The 25126-nt window shown below is 44.7% G+C and overlaps 1 protein-coding gene across 1 annotated transcript in view; it reads right to left on the bottom strand.

The window, feature by feature from the left end:
* The window catches only part of PLCL2 (phospholipase C like 2), a 190833-nt gene that overhangs the window by 57949 nt on the left and 107758 nt on the right, over window positions 1-25126 (bottom strand). The window contains exon 3 of the mRNA XM_024747559.1: window positions 22722-22925. Coding sequence (XP_024603327.1) covers window positions 22722-22925 — 204 coding nt within the window. The remainder of the gene's footprint in view (window positions 1-22721; window positions 22926-25126) is intronic.

Raw genomic sequence — 25126 nt, forward strand, 5'->3', positions numbered from 1 at the left:
CGGTAGAGTGGCTGGTTTTATAAGCATGCTCTGCATTAATGCACATTTCATCGATTCACTTTAAATGCACTGCCGTAAGTCTCAGCACCGAAATCAGACATCCCGCCGCCGGCCCGAGTAACTTACCACGTGGACCCTCATATCGTTTACAAAGTACAAGATGCTTTCAAACAGCTGTTGTTAATGGATTTCACATTAGTGTCCAGTTCACAGTACCTCCTAAATTTCTGGAACAAATGCATTAGGATAATCTATAGATTTAACATAGCCCAGAAACCCATTTCATAAATTCGATCAACTCTAAGATACCGTTTTTTGTTTTTTTAAAAAAAAAAATAATTTTATTTATTTATTTTTGGCTGCATTGGGTCTTCGTTGCTGCACGCGGGCTTTCTCTAGTTGCGGCGAGCAGAGGCTACTCTTTGTTGCGGTGTGCGGGCTTCTCATTGCGGTGGTTTCTCTTGTTGCGGAGCACGGGCTCTAGAACGCAGGCTCAGTAGTTGTGGCGCATGGGCTTAGATGCTCCTTGGCATGTGGGATCTTCCTGGGCCAGGGCTCGAACCCGTGTCCCCTTCCTTGGCAGGCGGATTCTTAACCACCGTGCCACCAGGGAAGCCCCTAAGATAAGGTTTTAATATAGGTCTCAAGAAGATGGAAAGTAGGAAGTTTCAACTAAAGGCAAAGTAAAAATTAAAATTCATATTTTATTAAGCTGGAAGGAAACCAGAAATGCCTTCTGTAAGAATGCCCTGTTTTGAAAGTAACTCCCCATGTTAGTATAAGGCAAACATCTCTGTTTATAGGTGTGATTATGAGAACTATTACTATATTAATATATTTTATATTACTAGATTTCTGTAGACTCTTTATTTTCTGTTTTGCAACCTGTGCTACACAGCCCTACAAAGTGAGTCTGTTCACCAACGCTGAGAACGTAGAGAAAATAAAAACGAAATTCCCTCTGGAATCTGTCAGCTTTGGTGCTTTTTTTCTGTGTTCTTGAAAGTAACGTCCTCAATTAACAATGCTACTTTTGTCTTTAACACTTTACAATAATTATTACTGTATGGGTGAAGAATTTTTGAACCAAATGCGGGAACTCTGGGATCCGAGCCTTCTAAATTGAAATGCAGAGGTAACGTTTCCTTTCGCGAAAGCTTCCAAGTACAGCAAAATGTCACAGAGTTGAACTAATGGAAGAGAAACCATTTATAAAGTTATTGTTGGGAATTACAACATAGCTTTTTAATACTTGAAAATAATATAAAAATCACACATTTGAACTAGGGCATAAAAGTTGCACAGCTGTGGCGGTCTTTAGGCAGCTGCAGGCTGCAGTTAAAGCCCCTCCACCTCACACAGGCCGCTGTGCGGGCACCCTCCCGGGGCTGAGGCGTTCCAGGTCAGCGTCCCTTCCAGCAAGGTCACTAGGAAAACACTCTATAAACAAAAAACCGCTTCCAGAGTAATCTGTCCTTGTTTCCTCATGAAACCTGACTTCTACATTTTTCACCGTGCAAATTATAGGAAATTACAGAAAAACAACCTATATAATAGAAAAATGAGAGAAATAACTCTGCCAGGCAAATATCAAATGATATCACTTATATGTGGAATCTAAAAAATAAATGATACAAATGAACTTATATACACAACAGAAATAGACCCAAAGACAGAAAACAAACTTATGGTTACCAAAGGGGAAAGGGCAGAGGGATAAATTAGGAGTTTGGGGTTAATATACATACACTACTATGTATAAAATAGATAAACAAGAACCTACTGTACCGCATAGGGAACTACACTCAATATCTTATAATAATTTATAATGGAAGAGAATATGAAAAAGAATATATATACAGCATATATATGTATAACTGAATCACTTTGCTGTACACCTGAAACTAACATGACATTGTAAATCAACTACACTTCAGTTAAAACATAAAATTTTTTCAAAAAAGGAAAGAACTCTGCCATTTAGAAAACACTACTGGATTGTTAATGAATACGTAGAGAGGAGTGTACGTGGCCGCTGCCACATACCGACCCCCTTGCGGGTGTGATGGGAGGCGCCAGGACAGAGATCCATATGCAATATCGTTAGGCTCTCTAGACATTTCCTCTTGCGTTAGAGGAAAGTAGGGAACGTGGCTAGAAAAGGGCCAGATTGGATGCAATACAGAATTACGATTTTTTTTTTTTTTCGATACGCGGGGCTCTCACTGCTGTGGCCTCTCCCATTGCGGAGCACAGGCTCCGGACGCGCGGGCTCAGCGACCATGGCTCACGGGCCCAGCCGCTCCGCGGCATGTGGGATCTTCCCAGACCGGGGCGCGAACCCGTGTCCCCTGCATTGGCAGGCGGACTCCCAACCACTGCGCGACCAGGGAAGCCCCCGGAATTACGATTTTAAGCTGAGATGTGCTGTGATCAAGGTAGAATTTCAGGCTCTGAACGAAGAGTAAGGAAGGAATGGGGGATGGGGGTATGAAAGGGGGGCAGGACGCAGGGGGGCTGGGAAAGAGAGATGGGCTGGAGAGGGTACATCGGGAAGGACAGAGCAGGACCCGGTGACTGATGTGCTGTGGACACAGAAGGAAGAGCCAAAGACAAAGAGGGTAAACCGGACAGACGAGGAGGCTGTGCCGCACCCGACCGCTGCAAAGCTTTTCCAGGTTTACACTGTGTCTCTAAGGTGTTAACTCATCCCGGAAGTGGAGTTCCGCCCCAGCTGAGCAGAGGAGTTGGCAGTGAACGGGGCAGTCTTTTGAGGATCCGTAGCAGCAGCTAGAAACCGTGGGAAAGCTTGGTTCTAGGGCTGGAAAATCGGAAGTTTTCTGCACCAAGGTAGCAGCTGAGATGAAAGAATGTCTACATCTCTGAGGGAGGAATTTTAAAGCTAAATGAGATGAAAACATCACAGCAACACTGCAGATAATAATAAGCAGAGGGAAGCTGTGTAAGAGACACAGAAGGAGTGGTCAGAGGGGCAGGGACAGAACAAGGATGTTGAACATTTCCAGGGGTGGGAGGAGAGTTTCTGGAAGGTCTACAGTGTTAGGAGCTCCGGACTCGGTCATTTGGTAACTCTGGACAATAAGATGGCAGTACTGACAGTTCTGCTGTGTGACAGACATATTCCTAAAAATCACCGCACTATAAAAAAACCTGTGTGATAAAAAACGCAAGGTTTGTGGGGAAAATTGGGTCAGGGCACAACACTCAGAAATTCTGCCGTGACACATTACAAAAGGCAGGAGCAGAATACAAGTGATAGCACAGTCCTGCACATGTTACGTAGCTAAGGAATGCAAAAACGCAGCAGTGAGCGTGGCGTGTGGCACCTGACCTTGAAAAAGACCTGGAGGGAAGGGCTGCAGCTCTTGAGTTACTGTGAGTGACGGAAGGAGGGGGTCTGATGTCTGGTGAGAGGTTATAACTGAGATGCGGAGGGCGCAGTGCAGGACACACCTGGTGATCTGATGTAGCAGCTGGTGGGTGTGTGAGGTGGGTGTGTACATTCAATTCACCCAGGTGCAGTGTTCTGCGCTCGCTAGTGTTTCTTGCCGTCAAAACCGTGCACAGGTAAACACAAAATCCGCGTTCAGTTAAAATTATCCCTTACTGTATTGATCACATGCAAATAAATTTGCATGTTCAAAACAAGTGTTATAACTGACTATAAAAGGGAGAGTATTTCAAGATCTACGCAATTTTCTTGTGAAGTAAAGTTAAACTCTCAGTATCTATCACAGTCAACTGAAGTATGCTTTTGGCATCATAAAGACCTCCTCCACATTGTATTCAACCATTTTAACAACCATTCCTTGCCAGAGAAGAGATGCCAAGTGCTGTGTAAATCTGGAGCAAATTATGAGCTAAGAGTGACCCAGAGTCCACATTCAGGAAGCCAAGAACTCTCTAGCTTTTCAACATGCTCTGATTCGTCATAAAGTTCACTGCAAAGCTAGGGTGGTATGTACCTAAGGGTGAGGCACGTAGCTCTCCTGTTACTTACCTTTTATCTGAGCTGTATGCTGAATCTTCATGCACTATATTTCAGATCAAACCCTGTAAACTGAGATCCCATTTCACCTGTAAGTATCTAGCTGAATTTTCACTTGATGAAAAGCCTCTCCTACCACAGTCAATGTCTCCATTGACTCTAAATCACTTCTTCTCACTCTAAATCAATATATAACCATATTCACACACTTAGAAAGGGCTGCATTTCACAGATTAAACTTCAAGTTTTAACTAACCAGTAGTTCCTGAAGTGAATTACCACGTCAATATAAAAGCAAAGAGACATTATGCTTATTATACACAGAGTAATACAGGTTTTACCTGTACTCATCTAAATAGCAATTTGGATTCAGTATAAAATTCATGGAAATAAACAGTATCATGTAGTCAAAACAACCAGTTTATTGCTCTAGGTGCTTTCTTTTCTCCTAGTTGCTTTGGTGCCTAGTGCACTTGGGATGGACCAAACGTTTACATTGTGGGTATTTCTGAGAGGCACTTCCAGCATTAGCCACTAGAAGTCCTTAGTAATACACATTTGTAGGCTGAAGGAGAGCAGAAAGGAGCAAAGACAGAGAAAACACCATAAAGAGGAAATTAAGGAGGGGAAAAAAGCACTATATAGAGGAATAAAAGAAAAAAGAACAATAAAATCACAGAGCCAGAGCTTAGAGGAATTAAAACAGTGAATGCACAAGGGTGATCTACCTTATTAAAAACCATCCTTCAAATCAGATAAGAAATTTTTATTTTATGCAGACAAGTTAATAAACTATAAAGCCACAACCAAACCTTTACGTGAAAGGAAGTCACTCATATTTCTAGATTAATTGAGACTTAGATTACTAGAAGTCTCCATGTTCCCAAATATATTTAAATAGGTCAGGGCTGGTGAAGCTCAGTAGTACAGAATAGCACAGGGAAAATAGAAAAGGGCTCTGGAAAAGCTGGGAGTTCCAATAAACCAAGAGATTAGTTACGAACTCAATGTACAGATTTTAAATGTTTATTCTACCATGAATTGTTGGCAAAGTTTTCAATGTTCTGCATAGTTTTAGTTTCAGAAGTACACAGAATGTCAACAAGTCGAAAAGAATTTTGGTTTTCTTCTTGTACTGCTTCTGCTGCCGTATGATACGATACTCAGAGAAAACGAAAACTGTTGAAAATTGAGCAACAAAACAGAACCCAAACTACCCTAAAAAGGAATTCCAACGCAACTATAAAACTATCCAGAAAAACTATGTAATAACTCCTACCACTTCACCTCATGCTGTGCTTTTTTCTGTGTAGACAGCACGTATATAGTAAGTTCACGTGCACTCAAATGATAATGACCCTCTTATTTCTCCATTTTATGACCAACCTCACACAATCAGAAGTTTCCTTAGGGAAGAACTCGGGATGTTACCTGTCATTTTACACGTGATGACTGTGGGAAGCCTTATTCCACATTCTCATGCTAAACAGGCTACTTTATAGCACACGATGAATCATTCTGCACCACGGTGACCTCACGGGTGCACGCATACCCCATCCTCCCCAGGGCCCTTGGTCACAGGCAGCCTCTCAACGCTGTAAAACACTTCTCCGATTTTCTCAACTATAGTAGCGATGTGCTTACGTGACACCCTCGTACCATCTCAGCATGAAATTTAAGTGCACCTTGTGCTCAAATACCCGCTGTGGCCATGACGGCAGGAAAGGATATGAGTACGGGAGGGGCTTAGCAGCTGGGAAAGGAGCTTTCCACTAGGCCGGGAGGCAGCCAGGGTGTCCAGTAGGCATGCAGTCTACAGCCGGCCACTTGCTTCTGCTTCCAGTAAATGTCTGGGAGGAGGGAAAGGCGGGGCAGGGCACCACTGTGACTTCCCCAGTCTTCGAAGTTTTAAAGAATCTGAGTGCAGAGGCTACATCTTTGATGGAGGGGAGTGTCTCCAAAGAACTGATGAGACTGGTTTAAAACCTGGCCTAAGGGCTTCCCTGGTGGCGCAGTGGTTGGGAGTCCGCCTGCCGATGCAGGGGACACGGGTTCGTGCCCCGGTCCGGGAGGATCCCACGTGCCGTGGAGCGGCTGGGCCCGTGAGCCATGGCCGCTGAGCCTGCGCGTCCGGAGCCTGTGGTCTGCAACCGGAGAGGCCACAACAGTGAGAGGCCCGCGTACCGCCAAAAAATAAATAAATAAAAAAAACCTGGCCTAAGTCTTCCCTGCAGGAGAAAAGGGGAACTCGAGCTCGTTAAAGCCAACTACTCAGTGAGCAAGCTACTTCCGGAGACTGTATTAGGAACCTCTGGATGCTACATAACTCTTTCAAGAGACCAAGGACCATTTAGAGTTCTGACATGCTCATTTAAAACTATTATTATGAGGGACTGCCCTGGTGGTCCAGTGGTTAAGACTCTGCCTTTCAATGCAGGGGGCGTGGGTTTGACCCCTGCTCAGGGAACAAAGATCCCACATGCCTCGGGGTGCAGCCAAGAATTTTTTTAAAAAAATAAAAATAAATAAAACTATTATTACGAAATTAATTAAATTTCAAAAGATACAGTTTGAATTAAACATAGTTCCGCTTTTATTACCATCTACTTATATCAAGGTTTTTCTCCAAGGGGATCAAGGTGATTTTCAAACTCCTAATTAACAGACGGTAATTCAATCATAGTCTTACTGTTAAGGTGTCCTTAGTTTCTCTCAGGTCTGTGATAGCTAAGTCTAGATGTTAGTTAATAGAGGAAAGCAATTGGAGACTTCTCTGTACTGAAGAGCATTATTTTTGAGCCCAGTAAAGAGTCTGCAGTACTCTGGAACAGCAGAGCTAGGAGGGGGGCAAGAACCACTCGACCAGCTACTACAATGTTTACGGCCTTTCTGGTGTCAACCACAGAACTCACAGGCTCCTGCATCTTCCCCTTTCTGAGTAGAGAGGCAACTCCCCACGCAAGGTGGTGGGAAACCTAACCTTCTGCTTTTCACTTTGCAACTTTAAACCTGCCTTTATGAAACGGAGTAACCACGTCTCCATATACAGCAAAGCTGCTACGGTGAAGTTCAAGTGATGCTAAGATATACACACAGAGAAGTCTTCGAGCACCAAGAGCTGCTTGTTTCTAGCCTTTGAACGCATACTGACATGATAATGAGTACCGTGTATTGAGAATTTCCCATGCCCTGGGCTACTTACATGTGATCTCAACCCCTGGGTGGCGGTGAGACCCTGCCCGTTCTACAGATGAAGAGGCGACGTGCCCGGTCACAGAGTGCGCACCAGAGCAGGGACTTCTCACGCTCAGGGCTCATATTCTTTGCTGGCACCACCATCCCCCAAGCCCCCACTCACCTACCTCCAGGGTGCAGGCAGGGTCCCCCTTCCTCCCCCAATTGCTAGTCCCAGCGTCTCTGTGCAAGAACGATCTTGTACACACGTGTTCACACCCATGCCCACCTACCCAGGGCTGTGTGAACTTACAACTGCACTCACGGAAATGTGTCCTTGGCAGAACACACCAGGGCACATGGCCTGTGCCCTGGGAGTCAGCTCACAACGCAGGTGAGAGAAGGACCAGCACAAAGCCTAGCCAAGGTGGACTCACAGCCCGCGGATACTGCGTGCGGGGTCCGGGTTTCCTTCCCCGGGTGTGGTACCCAGCAGGGCCCGCGAGCGTCGGGATGAGGGGTGTGACAACTGAGGGACGGTGGCGGTCTGGCATTCAGGGACTTCTCGTTTGGCCCACCAGGAGCCCATGCCCACCTGCTACCTCACGTGGCACTCAACTTCTCAGCATGCTTTGGAAAAGCATGAAACGCTCTTCGTATAGAAGCCATGTTCCCATCTCAGCGGCCTTTGCTGAATCAAGCAGCTCTCCTGTCTGGCCTCCTCTCCCCTTCATTCCTCAACCCTAGGGGTGTGTCCTCCTTAGGACCCATGAACCTTTAAGAGTAGGGCATTGCAGACAGGGCAAAGAACCCTCTGGTAAAGGGCAGGGAAGACTGAGGATCTGAATAAGAGGTAAATGGTCTGGGGACCTGAGACGCTCATAGCTTCCTTCCTCCCAGCTGTCCCAGGCCTGGCCTCCCGCCTCAGGCCCTGCCCTTCGCACAGGCATCTGGAGCTGTCCAGGAACCTCCTCTTCCTGGACCGGCACAGGTGCCACTTACCACCTTAGGACGGACACGGTGAGACCCTCTGGTACTGAGACTGGAAGGACAGTCACTCCACCCTCTAGCCGTCACCAGCCCCAAACCTAATGCTCCCAAGAAAGGCTTTCCGTGCACGCGTAAATGAGCCAAGTTCAGGGAAATGTAGGTACTCCGGGACCTAGATGTAGGGCGGGAAGGACACCTGATATCTGTGTCCTCTAGATCAAGGGCATTTTCTTTCACTCATTCATTCATTCACTCATTCGTTCATAAATATATTTTGAGTGCCTGCCCTGTGGCAGGCTCTGTCGTGAGAACACAGTGATGAGCGGGACACACAGGGTCGCAGCCACCCGGGGGTTCAGATCTGGGGGAGAGAGAGAGAGAGGTACCTTAAGAAAAGGAATCAAACCAACGAATGTATAATTACAGGTTGTGATGAGTGTAAGAAAGCAGCAAAGACCCTCCAGCCCCACCCCCAGCCACCGTGGGAGAGGGTCTGGGTTGGGGCTTCACCTCCAGGTGGAGGTGGAGAGAGCTTTAAATAGAATGTGGTTAGTACTGCCTGGATTTTATAATTCTAGAGAAAGCCCTCCTTCCCGCCTTAAGGGAAGGTGAGAGGAAACTAGGGGTTTTCAGAAGAGATGCAGAGCCTGCCCACCGGCTCCACCCAATTCCCCTTTCTCTGCCCTCCCTTCCCCCTCCCCTAACAAGAAATGCTTGACCTGAGCACGGCTTAAACTCAATCCTTAGACGGCTCGTTTGTCGTGCCTCATTACCAAGCAGCGCAATCATGATTATACATCTCGCTAAACACATGTGAACTAAAGGTAGTTACAAATTTTACTGGATTATAACACAAGATTCTGGTCGACTGTCACCATTTTTTTGCTGCAGTAGCACGCTGTCCTCACGGGCATCGTAAGCAAACTGGAATTTTCACAGGCTTTCCTTTCCTAGTTCCCGCCTCTGGTGTTTATAGTTCTGACCGTCAAACACTAACAAGTAGTTTTACTTCTTCAGGGGTCCACTGCCTCTTCCGGGACAGAACTCAGGGGCCCTCCTCCTACTGGGGTAACAGAGTCAAATGATGTTCTATGGATCTACATTCAAATCGCACTAAGTACATTATTCAAAAAAGAAGAAGAAAGAAAACCTTTAAAGTCATGATTTAAGCTGGCCAAAGTGAATCTGGAAACCAGGGCATCAAAACACCCTAAGGACTTTTTCTGTGATCCTCTTTTTGAGGGGTTGGCAAACTTTTCCTGTGAAGGAGCAGACAGTAAATATTTTAGGCGACTGCTGTCACAATGTGAAAGCAGACACATAGAATGCGTCATGAACGTGCTCTAACAAAATTTCCTTATGGACACAGAGGCTTGAATTTCATATGATTTTTACATGTCCTGAATTTTTTTTTTCCGACCATTTAATATGTAAATACCATTTTAAGCCTGCAGCCCGTACACAAATGGGTGGTGCCGGCCAGGCCCACAGGCCAGCGTTGCCTGACCCTGCTCTAAAATGCCACACCATGCATCACTTGGTGAAACTGGACTAAAAGTATTCCAGAGAATATAGTTTGACATGCTACATGCACATTTTAGAACAGAACATGAAAAATCAAGTGTGGTTGGTATTTTAAAAGCATAAACGTATGTTATATGTAAATGAAGGAGAAATTTGGCCACAGAGAATCGTAACATTGGTCAAAGACTTTCACGGACTTATAACATAGCTAGACGTTAGTTTTAGGAAGTCAGCTAAAAATGAGTAACTACCATCTTGGTTACATTTAGCTAAATACTCAAAACAGCTATCTCTATTCACAAAGACAGATTTTTTTTTTTTTTTTTTTTTGGCTTTTGGCTTTTGGCACCAGATAAGTGATTATTCAAAGCTAAAATTATTTTGTGCCATATAATGACATAAGTGATGGTAGCACTCCATTTAATCTCTCTCTGGTATAGGAGTATAATAATTATAAAGAAAACTAGAATAATCAACATTGGTTTCAAAGAAAATACTTCAAGATTTCCATAAGTAGATAAAGGGCTTCCTATATAAAATCTGCACATAAAAATCTATAAGAGTTAGCCCTAAAGATGTGACTAATAATAACGTAGTAGGGAAAGAAATGTTTTAAACTACTTAACATGTTATTTTTAAGTTAATTGATAATCAAGCTTGTAGAGTTAAACTTTTAACACATCATACTGTCCACCCACTGAGTTGACTGGGAGAGTAATTTTCTTATGGTTCAGAATTTTAAATGCCTTAAGTTAGAAAAGACTTAAAAACCATTATTAAGTGCTATTTTTATCCCCGATAAATTCATGTGGTAGTAAAATCAGATTTCTGCTGTCAAGGGTGGTTATTTTAGTGGGGTGAGTGGCATTAATTATTTCCTAGCAATCTGGGGGAATATAAGTGAACAGAATGAAAACCAGGAACCGTTAAAATAGAATAATAAGTGACAGTTCCTGTGGTCCCCACTGGCACAGCGGTTAATGTGTATGGCGGAGAGTTACCACCAGACGAGTGCCGCTTAGAGGGGTTTGGTGAGGCTGGGGGTGAGCCCTCCCCACTACACAAAAATAGAAATAATGAATCCGTAGGCAGTGCTGAATTTTATTTCTCTTATAAACCTGAAGTCAAATGTAACATATCAACAAAATATACGCTTAAAGCTTAGAAAGGGCCAAATATTACTGTCAGGAATACATCAAGTTGCAGAGAAAAATCACTACTGCCTCATTATTCAAAAGACTGTGAAAAAACACCTTTAAAAAATTTCTTCCAGGTCATGACTAGGGACATAAAAGACAGGAAAAATAGGTCAGAAATGAGGACATCCTACTGCCAAGAAGTGACGCCAGAAGGCGGCCCAAGTAAGTGTCAACAATTACGTGTAGTACTCAAAAAAATTCTGAAATATATGATCTTTCATAAAGATGGTTATTCTGATAGCTAAATTCTCATGGAGCAGATTCCATCCAAAGTATCCCATTTCTGAGAGTTGTCTTCTAAAATGTGATTGCACACCCAGAGACTACGTGTCCATGAAAACAGAGGAGACCCATCACTACATTTACAAGCCAATCTATGTACCACCAACAATTTTCTAGAGGTATCTGAGTAATTTCAATCTTTCCAACTCAACTCTGAATGGGATTCGCAACGCTGCCGATTTTCTCAATGGAAAAGCATTTGCTTCTCTAAACTATATAAGAATGGGTGTCAATAAATCAAGTTAAGCTCCAGTGAATGGATCTTGCATTTGCCAAGTCAGGGAATGATATCAGAATATCGAGAGGCTAAACAATAAAATTCTGTTATCACTGCAACTTACATCCTTTCTAAACGTCAACCTGAATACAGACTATGATGGGACACAACGAAATATTAAACAATTCACCTTTTGGATGAATCTTTGACAGAAGAAAAATACTTCTAAAAAAGAGGTTCACGTGTGTGATTCTTACTGGTTAGTTGTAGCCAGCACTGCTAAAATAATCACACAGGCAAAACATCCCCATTTAACTGGCTGGAGAATGTTCTGAATCCCACGTGGAGCTGACAGCAGGGGCAGCCGCAGGCTCAGGTGGCAAAGGCAGCCACCTTCCTGAGCGGGATGAAGAATCACCATGGGCTTCACACCCCCAACTCCCCATCTGGTCAGAAACCGCCACCCTAGGAAAACTAAGATAAACAGTGAAGGTGCATTTCCTGGGTCCTCCAGTGGGGTGTGGCCCAGAGAGTGCTGGGTGTTTCAGAGTAGAGTCCACATGTAGGGGGCTCCAAGGGTTCTGTCCCAGGACAGCTTACGATGAGGGAGAGGAACACAATGATCTCTCAAAGCAGCCAGCACAGGCTGGCACAGCTCCCTCTGTCCCAACGGCACAGGTCAGAGGGTCAATGAGAGACACAGCTCCCCTCTGAGTCCAAGGTCAGAGCAAGCCAGAGGGCTCCCAGACACCAGGGGGGAAGCAGGCCGAACGCATCAGTGAGCCGTGAAAGGCAGGTTCTAGATTGGCCAGTCTTCACTTTTGTGGATCTGAAAGGACTCGGAACTCACAAGCCGCTAAAGACATATAAATTATCACACACCAAAAGCCAACTCAGTCCTTTGTTTCTTTTTTTTGAGGGGGGTACGCGGGCCTCGCACTGTTGCGGCCTCTCCCGTTGTGGAGCACAGCCTCCAGACGCGCAGGCTCAGCAGCCATGGCTCATGGGCCCAGCCGCTCCACGGCATAGTGGGATCCTCCCGGACCGGGGCACGAACCCATGTCCCCTGCATCGGCAGGCGGACTCTCAACCACTGCGCCACCAGGGAAGCCCAGTCCTTTGTTTCTTGATCATCACTTTCCTGTTTGAAAAGGATTTCCGCCACAGAGGACAATCACATCCACAAAACTGGCTGTAGACACAGTACCACGCCGTGCACACCACAACAGTGATCACAAACTTCAAGATGTCAAACAGATTCTAGATGCTGTAAAAAGTGTTCTCTTCAAGAAAGGGCTATATATTATTAATAGTGTTTGATGCATGTTTCAATAGCAAATCAGAAATTCTGATTCTGGAAAACTTCAATTGCTACAAGACTATATGCATGAGATACATCTCCCTACAGTTATTTCTCCCCTTTTTTCCCTCTCTTGGCAATTACTAGGCTTAACATAAATGCTTCATCAATCCCAACATGCCAAAGGGAGGCCACATTTCCAAGATGCTCTAAGAAGAATGTTATTCACTTAACAACACTAGTCAAAGTATTCAGACTCCATTTCTCTTGATGATCATTACATAATCCCTAGTTGTTACAGCTGGCACATCAGACTTCTGACTCTGCCTCAGCACCCGGGTCTCTCTCTAGGTGATATTTCCAGAAGTTTGTCTTTCTGGGAATCCAGGAGATGAAGTGCCGTGGGGAGGGAAAGGCTGCCAGCTGCATGGCGACAGCAGTGGGAGGTGTAAGGAGGAGAGTGTAAAGCTGTTTCTTTCCCAGAGATGTTGCCATAGTTTATAAATCATTTTGCCCTGGGGCTTTCCACCTACTCAAAGAGCAAGTTTCAGAGCCTGGGTGAAAAGCAGCTATCTTGTAAAAACAAAGACACTTCTCGGTTTTAAAGGTCAGATTAGATTTTTATTTGGGTTCCCACCAAAACAACAGGCTTGAAAGTCAGGATCTGTCAAGGAGAAACTCTTTTCTAAATTATTTTAACATATCAAGGAACAACACATGTAGGTCCCAGGAGCATCACCCCTAGGGTAGAGGAGATGCCCCTCCACCGACCACGGCTGGACCAAGCGTTTGCAGCCCTAGGGCAGGATGAGGAAAGGGGAAGTGGAGGGGACACTGGGAGCCCGCCTCTTGGAGCCTTGAGGACGGAGGACGGAGCCAGGAAATCCCTGCACTGCACACACCAGCCCCAAGGTGCACTGGGGTGGGCGGTGGTGAGCTTTAGGACGTTCTTTAGCAAGGGCACAGAAAGGAGACTTTCTGCAGCTGCACCCCCTCCAGGCAGCTAGTGGCCACTCTTAGAGGAGCTGAGGGAAGAGAGAAAGTCTGAGAGACGGAGCATTTTACCTAAAGAGTCAAGCAACCACAACCCAAAGTGGATAATGTGAATTAAGGCAATGGATCAGGGTTACGAAATGGAACTAAAATTGAGGGACACTCACCTGCCCCTAAGAGAGCTGGGAAAGCTGCATTTCCTTCCCCATCTGGGCCGAGTGTGTGGTCTGAACTCAGTCTCTGCCCCACAGGCATGAGGTGACAACAGGCTGAAGAACCTGGAAGTCGGCCAGCACTGCTGTCTCCACTCAGCCCAATTCTGTTTATTCGAAGCCTAGTGGGGACAGGAAGTTGACCAAGCAAACCAGGATAAGGAAGGCAAATGCTTCTTCCCAGCCTTGACCAGTCGCTGATGCTCGTGGCGACTGACCAAGAAAACCACGTCTGTTATTGACAGAGGACGCTCAGAATTTGAGAGATGTACACGGACTTTTAAAAGATGTCCTGGGGACTTCCCTAGTGGTCCAGTGGCTAAGACTCCATGCTCCCAATGCAGGGGGCTCAGGTTCGATCCCTAGCCGGGGAACTAGATCCCGCATGCATGCCACAACTAAGAGTCCACATGCCACAAGGAAGATCCCGCACGCTGCAACTGAAGATCTGGCGCGGCCAAATAAATGTTGAAAAAAATGTCTTGGTGGGTCTTTGACAGAAAGAAGAACTCAGAAAACAACTTAAGGAGGTAACTTTAGCCACTGAAGAAACAAAATAAGTTATTTCCAGTCAAGAAGAGAATATATCAAAAATAAACACTGAAGGAATAATGCAAGAGCAAAATCCACATTCACGTGGGATCGGATGGGAACGTGGGAAGCAATCCCTCTCCTCTTGCACAGGAAGGAAACAAGACTACAGCACTTCAGCGATCTTAAGTTTCATCAAAAATGTAGTAGTGTTCTTCTGTGTAATGCATCTGCTTACAAGGAAGTTCCCTAACTTTTCTGGAGCCTTAGGTTCCAGATATATTACATACATATTTCCTACCAGATTCAGTGAAATAAGGCGTTCGAGAAATAAGCAATCTTGTTCTGCCCCCTTCAGAAGCAACAGAAAGGCTCTAACAGAGAAGTCAAACTGTGGGAGACCCCACCAAACACATGGCCCCGAGCCACAGCCCCATAACCGCTCCCCAGGTGGCTTGGTTCAAGGGCTGAAGTGATGCCAACAGCAGGCTCCCGTTCCTCGTCTCCCAGTACGGTGGGACAGCGCCGCAGTCACTCAGGAATTGAAAACTGCAGAACAGTATCTGCAGTTGGTGCGTCAGATGGTACAGTGGCTCGCTTCGTACTTTATCACTTCTCGTCTGAAGACACCATCTGACAACGTGTGGGACTCTTAAGGTTTGCATCTCTGTCCTCCCAGAGAGTCTGGGGCTGGGTATCAAATTTAACTGGTAAAAAGCAGCCGCCGATGAAGGCTCTTTCAAGGGGATTGCCAGCCCCTAAAATGCTACTGTTTCGCAACTGTTCTTGCTTAGTATCTGAAGGGGTGTGTGTGTGTGTGTGTGTGTGTGTGTGTGTGTGTGTGTGTGTAAGAATACTTCTACGTATGTGTCCCTCGATGGTTTCTGTGGAGACATGTAAAACATGAAAAGCGGATGAGAGATACAGTCGTGCAATCACCACGTGCATATCACACCGTGAAGCACCATCTCCCCTAAATTTCTCAATCTCCCTGCTTCTGGTGGCTGAGTGGCAGCCTCTACAGCTGCTCTGATGATACGAGTAATACCATCATCACATTCCATCCTGTAAACATTACTTTTCCCTTCCCGTGGGGTTGGCAGTCGCTCTGAAGTGGGTCAGCTGTATGGTTTTGATGATGCCAGAGAAACCGTTTTGGAAACGTCACTGGATGAACCTCCCCTGTCACTGAATTAAACTAGAGGCTTTGGGTTTCTGCTCTTCCCCCTGTAGCAGGGTACATTCACCTTTCCCTAATCTTTTTTTCCCCCTCTTTTTAGATCAGTCTTATCCCAAGGCATAATACTCTATTTTTCTACAGTTACAAAAATTGGGAGAGTTGACACCTCCAATTAAAAGATGCTTTTAATGTCAAGTTCTGAGGCAGGAGAGTGATAAAAGCAGCCACAGAGGAGATGGGAATCAATAATAACCTTATCACAGATGATCTCTGCTTGGTCCAGATGGGCAGACTCCATCAATTATGAAGTGTGATTTGTCTCTTCCCTGCATTAAGCAGTGGCCAGAGAAAATACAGGAACCCATACCAACAACATAGAGCAGAGCACTCCTGATGCTGCATGTTGACTGCCAACATATCTGTGTAAGAAAAAAACCCTTCGTTTCACATATTTTATTTAAAGGATCTTGTTTTATTTAAGAAATATTTAAAGCCATGAGGTAGAAGGGACGATCCAGTAACTTATATAAAAATATTCACAGCAAGCAAATAACATGCTCCTAGACAAAGCATCTTGTTCCTTTTTTTTTAAACACTAAAAACTACTGTTCTCTACTGGATAAATGGATTCCTCAGAGAGTGCTTTCTTAATTAAGTGTGAAGGCAATTAAAATCAAGATTTTTGTGAAGATGGAAACAAATTAATTTCAGATAGAAAGCAGAGACAAAGGAACGGCAATGACAGGAATGAATTCATGGGTAATCTCCGAGCAGCTACAGCTGCTCGAGAGTCCGCCGCTGTGTATGTGAACAGCCGTGCTCTCTGTGACAGAGCTGGGCATCCTTTTCTTTCCTTTTTCCTCTTCTCTCCCTTTCATTCCCTGGGACTTCATCATCAATGTACTTACAATGACTGAAGCATATTCCATAGTGCAGAAAAACTGTAGCAAAACCAAGGAAAAAGACTTCTTTTCTTTAAAAAATATTTATGTGATAAGGACACTTAACATGAGATCTACCCCTCTGAACAAATGCTTACCTGTACAATGCATTACTGTTGACTAGAGGTACAAGGTGCTACTGTACACGGGTCTCTAAAACTCCTCCACCTTACTTACCTGAAACTTCATGCCTGTTGATTAATAACGTCCTATCTCCAGCGCCTGGTAACTCCCAGTCTAGTCTTTGATTTTATGAATCTGACTATCTTAGATACCTCATTTAAGTGGAATCCCGCAGGGCTTGTCTTTCTGCGTCTGGCTTCTTTCACCGAGAATACTGCCCTCAAAGTCCAATGAAAAAATTTTAAAGAGAACTTTCTTTTTACGTAACACTCCACAAAATATTTAAACTCCCAGTGTTTTCTCTCAGTCAAGGAAGAATGTCGATGTCTTGGTCTCTATTTGTTAGCACAGATCTCATAACATTTTAATAAATTTAAGCGTAAAGCAGACGGTAAATCTGAAACTAATAAGCAAAGATAGCTGAAGAGCTGAATCGTTACTTTCATCAACATTAAAAAGGGTGGTAAAAACCACTTTCGTATAAAAAGATGATGATGACGGGAGAGGGGAAGCCTGAAGTGGTCCTGAAGCCTCCCGGCAGATCATCCCAGGAGCACTGTGTGTTACGGAGCGGGGACCCGCTCACTCACCAGAATCTCTTACTCAGGTTACGTAATCCTTATCTTCTCCAAACCAGCCTTTAAACACGTGAGAGAACGAGCTCAACTGTGATATCTGATTCTCAACAGTGGATGCATTCAAGTTCACTGACACACACTTTCAAGTAAAACGCTTAAATTTTCTGTTTTCTGAAGTAATAATACAAAAGATATATTCAGGTACTTATAATCAGATTCCAGTGAGTGGAACTCAATCTGTTGAATACAGTCTTCCTTATTTTAAGCTCATCGGATCTGCCTTTTAACATACGCCAAAGTATGCAAGACGAATTCTTCTCCACCTTCATGGGGGGAGCAAGAATCAGAAATAAGGTACCTGGGACTTCAAGGGCCCCACGTGAACAACGTCAGATCATGATCATTGGCGCTATCTGGGCTTTAGATTCATCAGTCATCCACACGCCACACATGGCTCATCTTCCTGATCTGGACTGCAGGGCAAAAACTGGACAAAGAGACTAGTCAGGTTCTAAACCTGCCATTAGAACCATTAATGGTGCTGCCATTAATTTGATGCACCACTGGGTTTCCATTTTCTCATCTGCAAAATAAAGACGCTCAGCAGGCGGCCTCTGAGTTCTCTTTCAACCCTACCCTCCCACAGTCCATAATCTTAATTCTGAGCATGGCTCTTTGCTGCTCAAAAATGTGCAAGAACTCCCACGGTCCATGCTTGAACTTCCTAGAACACGTGCTTCCCATTTCTGAGAGTGTTTCACCCTGTGAACTCAGCCTGCAACAGTCTCCTTTTCTTCACCTGCTGAAATCTGAGGTGTTCTTAAGGGTCAGAGGCCAGTATTTCCTTGAAGTCTTCCTAATTCCTAAACTTGAAACTGACCGTTCTCTCCCATGAACATCCAAATAATCTGTTTACATATATATATATATATATATTTATTTTTATTTTTTTTTGCGGTACGCGGGCCTCTCACTGTTGCAGCCTCTCCCGTAGAGGAGCACAGTCTCCGGATGCGCAGGCTCAGAGGCCATGGCTCACGGGCCCAGCCGCCCCGCGGCATGTGGGATCTTCCCGGACCGGGGCACGAATCCGTGTCCCCTGCATCGGCAGGCGGACTCTCAACCACTGCGCCACCAGGGAAGCCCTGTTTACATATTTTAACACATCTATCTATCATCTATCCTCTCACTATCTCTGGATATGTTTCATCTCTTCCACTAAACTGTGAACTCCTCCAGGGAAGAAAAGCCTCCCTTGTGTGACCACACAGTCACTCCCACTCTCCAGACCAGTCCCTCCCTATTTCTCCCCCATCTGCCTGATCTAAGAAGGTGTCTGTGGTTTTCTTCCTCTGCTCCCGGGTGGCTTTGACACCCGCCTTCCTGAGCAACGTCCCAGCCTCAAACCTCACCACTTCCGGGATCCAAGGAGGGACGACAAATAGGGCAAAAAACCACAATTTGGGCCACCCTGAAGACCTGTTCGTTGGGGGGAATCACAAGAGCCATTAGGACAATCTAGGGGCCGTGGGCAGGGTGACCACACAACTAATTATCTAAACAGGGACACTGTTAAGGGTTAAAGGGAGAACTATTAATAATTATGCTGGGACAACAGGTGTACAAGCAGGGTCTGTCCCAGGCAAATGGGGCTGCAGGCCACCCTGAGCGTGGGCCCTCTTTCCTAGCCACCACACCGCCTTACACAGTGTCCACATTTCCACAATCAGCTCCTTCCCTGCACTCTCCTTTTTCAAAAAGACACTGGCATATTTCAGCTACAACTCGTTTATTAATAAGAGTTTAGACAGAAAAATAGTCACAATCTTGACAGCATAAATACATATCTGTACACTCTTAGGAGATACCGCAATCCTGTCCTCACTGGAGGGCAACTTCAGCAGTGCAGACTCGCAGTAACACAGGACTTTGTGGGGAGGGGTGGATTTCTCAAACTACGCTTACTTCTCATTTGGAGTCTGCAAACTATAAATGGGAAGTCAGTGAAATGAAATAAGATCTTATTTCGAAGGCTAATTTTGGGTTAAGCTCAGTATAACAAACGTTACAAAAATAAAGGCTATCCAGGACCTTATGACGTTTCCCATCAGTATTTCATCTATTCTTTAGCTAGCTTTAATAAATTAGTTGTCAGAAGGTGAGAAATAATTAAGTCACTAATAAATGGACTATAAAATATTACAAGAGCTATAATATTGCCGTAGCAATATGACAACCTTTAAAATGCAAATTATAAACATTTGAATTTAATTTTAAGTACTTTATAGCTTAGTTTAGCAGGTGGAATGAAAAAGAGAGCAAATCAATAAAGCTAGGGGTATGACGCAGCCCAGCTATGTCAATCAGACATTATGTAAGACTAATTTCACAACTTTAAAAACTTAAGCAAGCCAACTGTCTTATCATTTCTACAACAACACAATTATAAAGTTATATGTAGATAAGAGTTACATAGTAAATGTTATCATCTTCCAGCCCAGGGAGAGGAAGGGGCGGGGGAAGTGATATGGTGGGCACTGTGTCCACCCAGCTATGGTCTCACTCCCGCTGTGGGCTCAGCCTGGACTAGCGCCTGGGTACCGACCCTTCCAGTTAACACCTCCCTGGGGCACCACCACATCCCACTCTCAGGAAGGTCCTGTTAAAAAGGTTACCATGAAGAAATGTCACTGCGTGACCGGTAACACACCTGAGCCGGTAAGTCATCTTAGATGTTGGTCAATGACGTGGGTCTGCAAAATGTCTAACGATTTTATTTGTGGCTTAAGTTTAAAAAGCATTTACAAATATCAGCCACTTCTTTGGGCTTCTTCTCATGAAACCAACTAGGTAGCCTGAGGCACAGCATGCAAGAGCTCTTCAGACTTTTCCATTTAACCTCTTTTTCCTGTCTTTCCATCTTTTCCCCCCAAAGGAATCTCAGCATAAGCTTCTTGGTTTTGTTCCCCAGCTGCCATCCTAGCAGACTGGATGGCTCCCTGAGGACAGGGACCCCTTATGCTCATGCCTGTGGCCCCTCCAGCACCCAGCACAGCGCTCCCCCAGCCCATGTTTACAGACGCATTTGCCCCTGGCCGTCCTTCTTTCTGAAGGGTGACTGTCACTCCCTGCAGTTTGTCTGCAGTGTCCAGTGTTCCGTCCTTATTTATCTTACATCACCGTGAACTCTAAGCTGGAAAGAGCAGGGAATAATAAGCACCTGCTACAACGTGTGGTTATTGCATTGGAACTCAGGAAAAAGATCAAATACCACTTCTTCTTAAGGTAATGAACTGATAAGCTGTTTAAAATACTGCACTCTTATGATAGGTGGGAATGTAAATTTGTATAGCTACTAGGGAAAACAGCACGGAAGATCCTCAAAGAGTTAAAAACAGGACTACCATATGATGCAGCAATTCCGCTTTTCAGAATATACCCTAAGGTAATAAAAACACTAACTCAAAAAGATACATGCACCCCCATGTTCATAGCAGCATTATTTACAATAGCCAAGATATGGAAACAACCTAAATGTCTATGGATAGATAAAGAAGTTGTGAGATATACATATATATATATTAAAATATGAGGAGATCCTACCATTTGCTACAACACAGATGAACCCTGAAGGTATTATGCTAAGTGTAATGAGTCAGAGAAAGACAAATACTGTATGACCCACTTATATGTGGAAACTAAAACAAAACAAAACAAAAACAAAAAACCAAACTCATAGAAAAAGAGATCAGATTTGTGGTTACCAGAGGTGAAGGGTGCAGACAGTGAGAACTGAAGGAAGGTGGTCAAAAGGTAGACATTTCCAGTTATAAGATAAATAAGTCCTAGGAATGTAATATATACCATGATGACTGATACACAGAAAACTTAAGAAAATAAATCCTAAGACCTCTTATCACAAGAATTTTTTTTTTCCTTTCCTCTCTTCTTCCTTCTTTTTATATGAGAAGATGGATGTCAGCTGAACCCACTGTGGTAATCATTTCACAATATGCATAAATCAAACCATCATGCTGTATGCCTTAAACTTATACATGAGTGTCAACTATTTCTCAATAAAACTGGGGGAAAGAAAGAGCAAAAGAAAAAAAAAAGCTGCATGCTTCTGACTTGGACTTCCAGGTCTTATGCACCCAAAGATTTGGGTGAACAAGGCTAAGACGTGAAGAAGATTAAGAACAAAAATCCTTCCAAACTTTTGTTTTTGGAAATAGTACCCACTGGTCAAGACAATTTGTCAAATAGGGCATACTATGTCCATCACCCTTTGGAAAGCCACTGCCGGCAAACAAAAGGCCCCACACAGTCCTGCAGTGAAGACATCTGATTAATTTTGCTCAAACCAGTATTTCCCTAAATTATTTCAACATGGAACCCTTTCTCCCATGTGACACTTATTAATATTCTAAGAAACCAAGGTTCCTCAGCAGACACTGTGGGAAATGCTGACCTAAAGCATTTTTTTCTTTCCTGGAAATTGTATAAATCCCTCTGAATTGCAGTTTTCAGGTCAACTTACAGAATAGTAAAAGAAATATATTGCTGTAAGGTTTACAATGCCACTCCTGATTTGTCTTAGACCACAGCAGGCTACCTGAGAAGCAGCCTTGAGTTTTGTGGTCTGAGCTCCTGCTTCTCGTGTGGAGGAGGTGGTGGGTGAGGCCTCTTACCTCTGAGCACCCGGCTGGTACAGGCTGACAGCCTCGCCCATCTGGGAGGGGAGTGTCCAGCACCACCCTTAACCCTGACCGCAGGGGAGGACCTGCGGTGCTCACTGGCGTTTTGACAACTTCAGCTACACTGCGAGCTTGAAACGGTGTTGTTCACTAACTCATCCCTCAGAGTTACGATAAATCAAAAAGTAGAGCGAGAGCAGGAAGCGATTAGGAAAACGCAAGATAGACCTTAAGGGCAAAAATGCAATATTCTAGGTGTCCTGAGGATTCCTCATTAACGCTAAGCTGATTACCAATCACAGGGGTCACAGAGCAGCTGCTATAAGGAAGGAAAACTTTGCACAATATAGAGTCATGTAGTGGAAGCACCTGCCTCTGATGGTATTTAAAGTGTATTTTTGGAAAAAAAAAAACTAAATTTCTCACCTTTACCAGTTTGAAAACAAAATAAAAATGAGTGACTCAATGGCTGACTACAGGGAAAGGTTAAAAAAATTCCCTCCTATATATATGTGGAAAATAGGGTATGCTTTAGAAGTCAATTCAGATACATTCTTGAAAAGCTGTCTGAATCCTGCTTTCTAAAATAGCAACAACAAAACACTAAAGTCTTTCAAATACAGCAAGGTCAGGGGAATAACTTTTCCAGCACAGGTAAAGGAAGCCTGAACTAGGAAAGCACACTTCAGCAAGAGCTCCTAAGCATGTCGGGGTACTGTCCTAAGACACCTCCCTCCCCTGGGCTCCATAAAAGTGCAAAGAGCCACTCACCATGTCGTAAGTTGTTACGATCTTTTTCAGAACCTCGGGCACGATTCCCTGCAACTCCATGGTGGGATACTGCTCGCTGAGATTCAGGACCACCAGGGGCGTGTTATCAGGTCCCAGGAAGCGGGGAGACACCGCCAGCATGCACTGCATGAGGTTGGCTACGGAGGAGAGGCCACACAGCTCCTTGAAGGACACCACTGCATTCTGCTCAATGGAAAGAAGAAGGCGCTTTGTAATTCACCAGGGTTTTAATTTCTCGGGGATGTTATACTCAATATACTTGGTTATCCTTGGACTGCCTGGTACAACAGTTACTAGCAGTTTTATGACAGACATGGTTAATGATTATCTTATCCTGGGAAAAATGGCTACTTTCCAAAGTAAACATAGTTATAGATATTTGTAATACCAATTTATCAAAAGTATGGAAAAGGCAAATAAGTTAAATTCTTTCGAAGGGCAAAGCTACTCTTCAGATCAAAGTTCACAGCAGTGCTAATGCTGATATGTAATTATGAACAAACCAAAAAGAAGGCTTCTGCATTCAAAAAGGTAAAGATTCAGAAAAAAAAAATCGGGCTTAAAATAAGTATCAAATATGCCAGCCATCCAAAAAAAAAAAAAAAAAGAGGAATATTTGCAAGATAGAAACTTGAGTCTCTCTCACCTGTTCATACCAGCTGGTTCCAAAGCTAAAGGAACTTGGAGGATGCCGCAGTTTCCGTGGAGATGTGCCCGGTGGGAGACCTTCCTGCCCGGTACCACAGCCTTCCCTTCCCCTAGTCCCGTCTCCATGCTGCTTCTCCTGTTCTCAATGCTCTTTTTTACTAATCACCAGAGGTGCCATTAAAATCCCCATTAAAGGAAACCCTTCCATACTGTAAAAAGCCACGAGTCGGTGTTCTCTGAGCACCGTGTGCAAGGCATAGGTAATATACATGACCCCATCTGATCCTCTCAACCAGCCACGCTGGGCCCGAGCCTCAGCTGTGGCCTGTCTCTGTTGTCTACCTGAGGTCACACAGCTAGCAGGTGAAGGGGTCAGGATTTTACCTGAAGTCTGCTGAGGATGAGGCCTCTGCTCTTAATCACTGTGCTGCCAGAACAGGTACATTCCAACCGAAAAATGAGTCACCCCAGGCACACCTGGGTCCTGACCTGGGCTGAGCATGGCGACCATAGGGGAGGGATCTGGGCCCCCCAAGTCCTGTGCCTTCTGTTCTCAAACACCCCCGTCCTTGGAAATGAGCCGCACGTTGGTTTTAAATTTAAACATTTTCTTTTTATTAATATTGCTTTAAATATGGGCATCAAGCTGTGTATCATTTTGTCCAAAATCACTTGGATGTTGACTGCTCATAACAATAAATCCTTACTGAGAGCTCTAAGGGGGGCCCCCAGTCACACCATCACACTCCCCAGTTACTTCTTCTTCACCTGCCGTTGTCCTATTTGTTTATTATCTGCTGCCCAGCCCCAACTAAAATCTGCTGTTTCCTGCTGCATCCCTGGCCCGACCGCCCGGGTGTGGCAGGGGCATCACACAGCGCCGATTGCAGTGTGGGTTCAGCACAGACACGCGGCCCTGGAAGGACGGCGCTCGGCTTCATGTGCATGACAGCTGCTGTAGGGCAGGGACGTGCAGGCTGCTCAGAGCTGAGGTCCACCAACCATGGCACCCTCAGAGATAGGGAGACACCCTCCACATTTACTTTGAGACAAGAAATAAAACAAAATGTCTCCATTGTGGGAAGGTCTTTTAATTTTACTTGCTGCTGGCATTCTGCTCATAATAGTTATAAAGATTATATATATATACACGTGTGTGTGTGTGTGTGTGTGTGTGTGTGTGTGTATGTATCTTTTTTTTTTATCGTTTCTAAACACACTGAGCGGTGATCCATCACACGCTGGGATGGGCTGGGGTAGGTGTGTGTGTGAGGTAGCCCTCACAGCCTCCTTCTGCATCACTGGTAGCCCCAATATCCTGCTAGACACGTGGACAATCCTTAATTACATACCTAACCCTGACTGATTGCTTTTCGCCACTACGCGGTTCAGAGGTAATTATTATCTCAGACATCTAATAAATACAGGTGTCACGTGTCTTTTACTTACACAATTAGATAGCTGCACTGCAGAGTCAAGAGCAGGCTCAATACATAAACCCACGGGCTGTGTACAGGCTCCCCATTCCCGCAGCATGACGGCCCCACAAGAAAGGACCGGAACGTGTCCCTCTAGTTTGATGGGCTTGACGTCAGTGTGTTCCAGCTAAGGAATATTCAGAAATACCAGATTCCCACGTGCGCTTTTAGAGAAGACGGGGGGCTGTTCCCTAGTGATTAACAGGGACCAGGTCGGGTGTGGACTCAGCAGCAAGGCTGTCTCATTCCCATAGAGTG

This window comes from Neophocaena asiaeorientalis, unplaced genomic scaffold (assembly GCF_003031525.2).
Source record: "Neophocaena asiaeorientalis asiaeorientalis breed wild unplaced genomic scaffold, Neophocaena_asiaeorientalis_V1.1 scaffold33, whole genome shotgun sequence".
Lineage (NCBI taxonomy): Eukaryota > Metazoa > Chordata > Mammalia > Artiodactyla > Phocoenidae > Neophocaena > Neophocaena asiaeorientalis.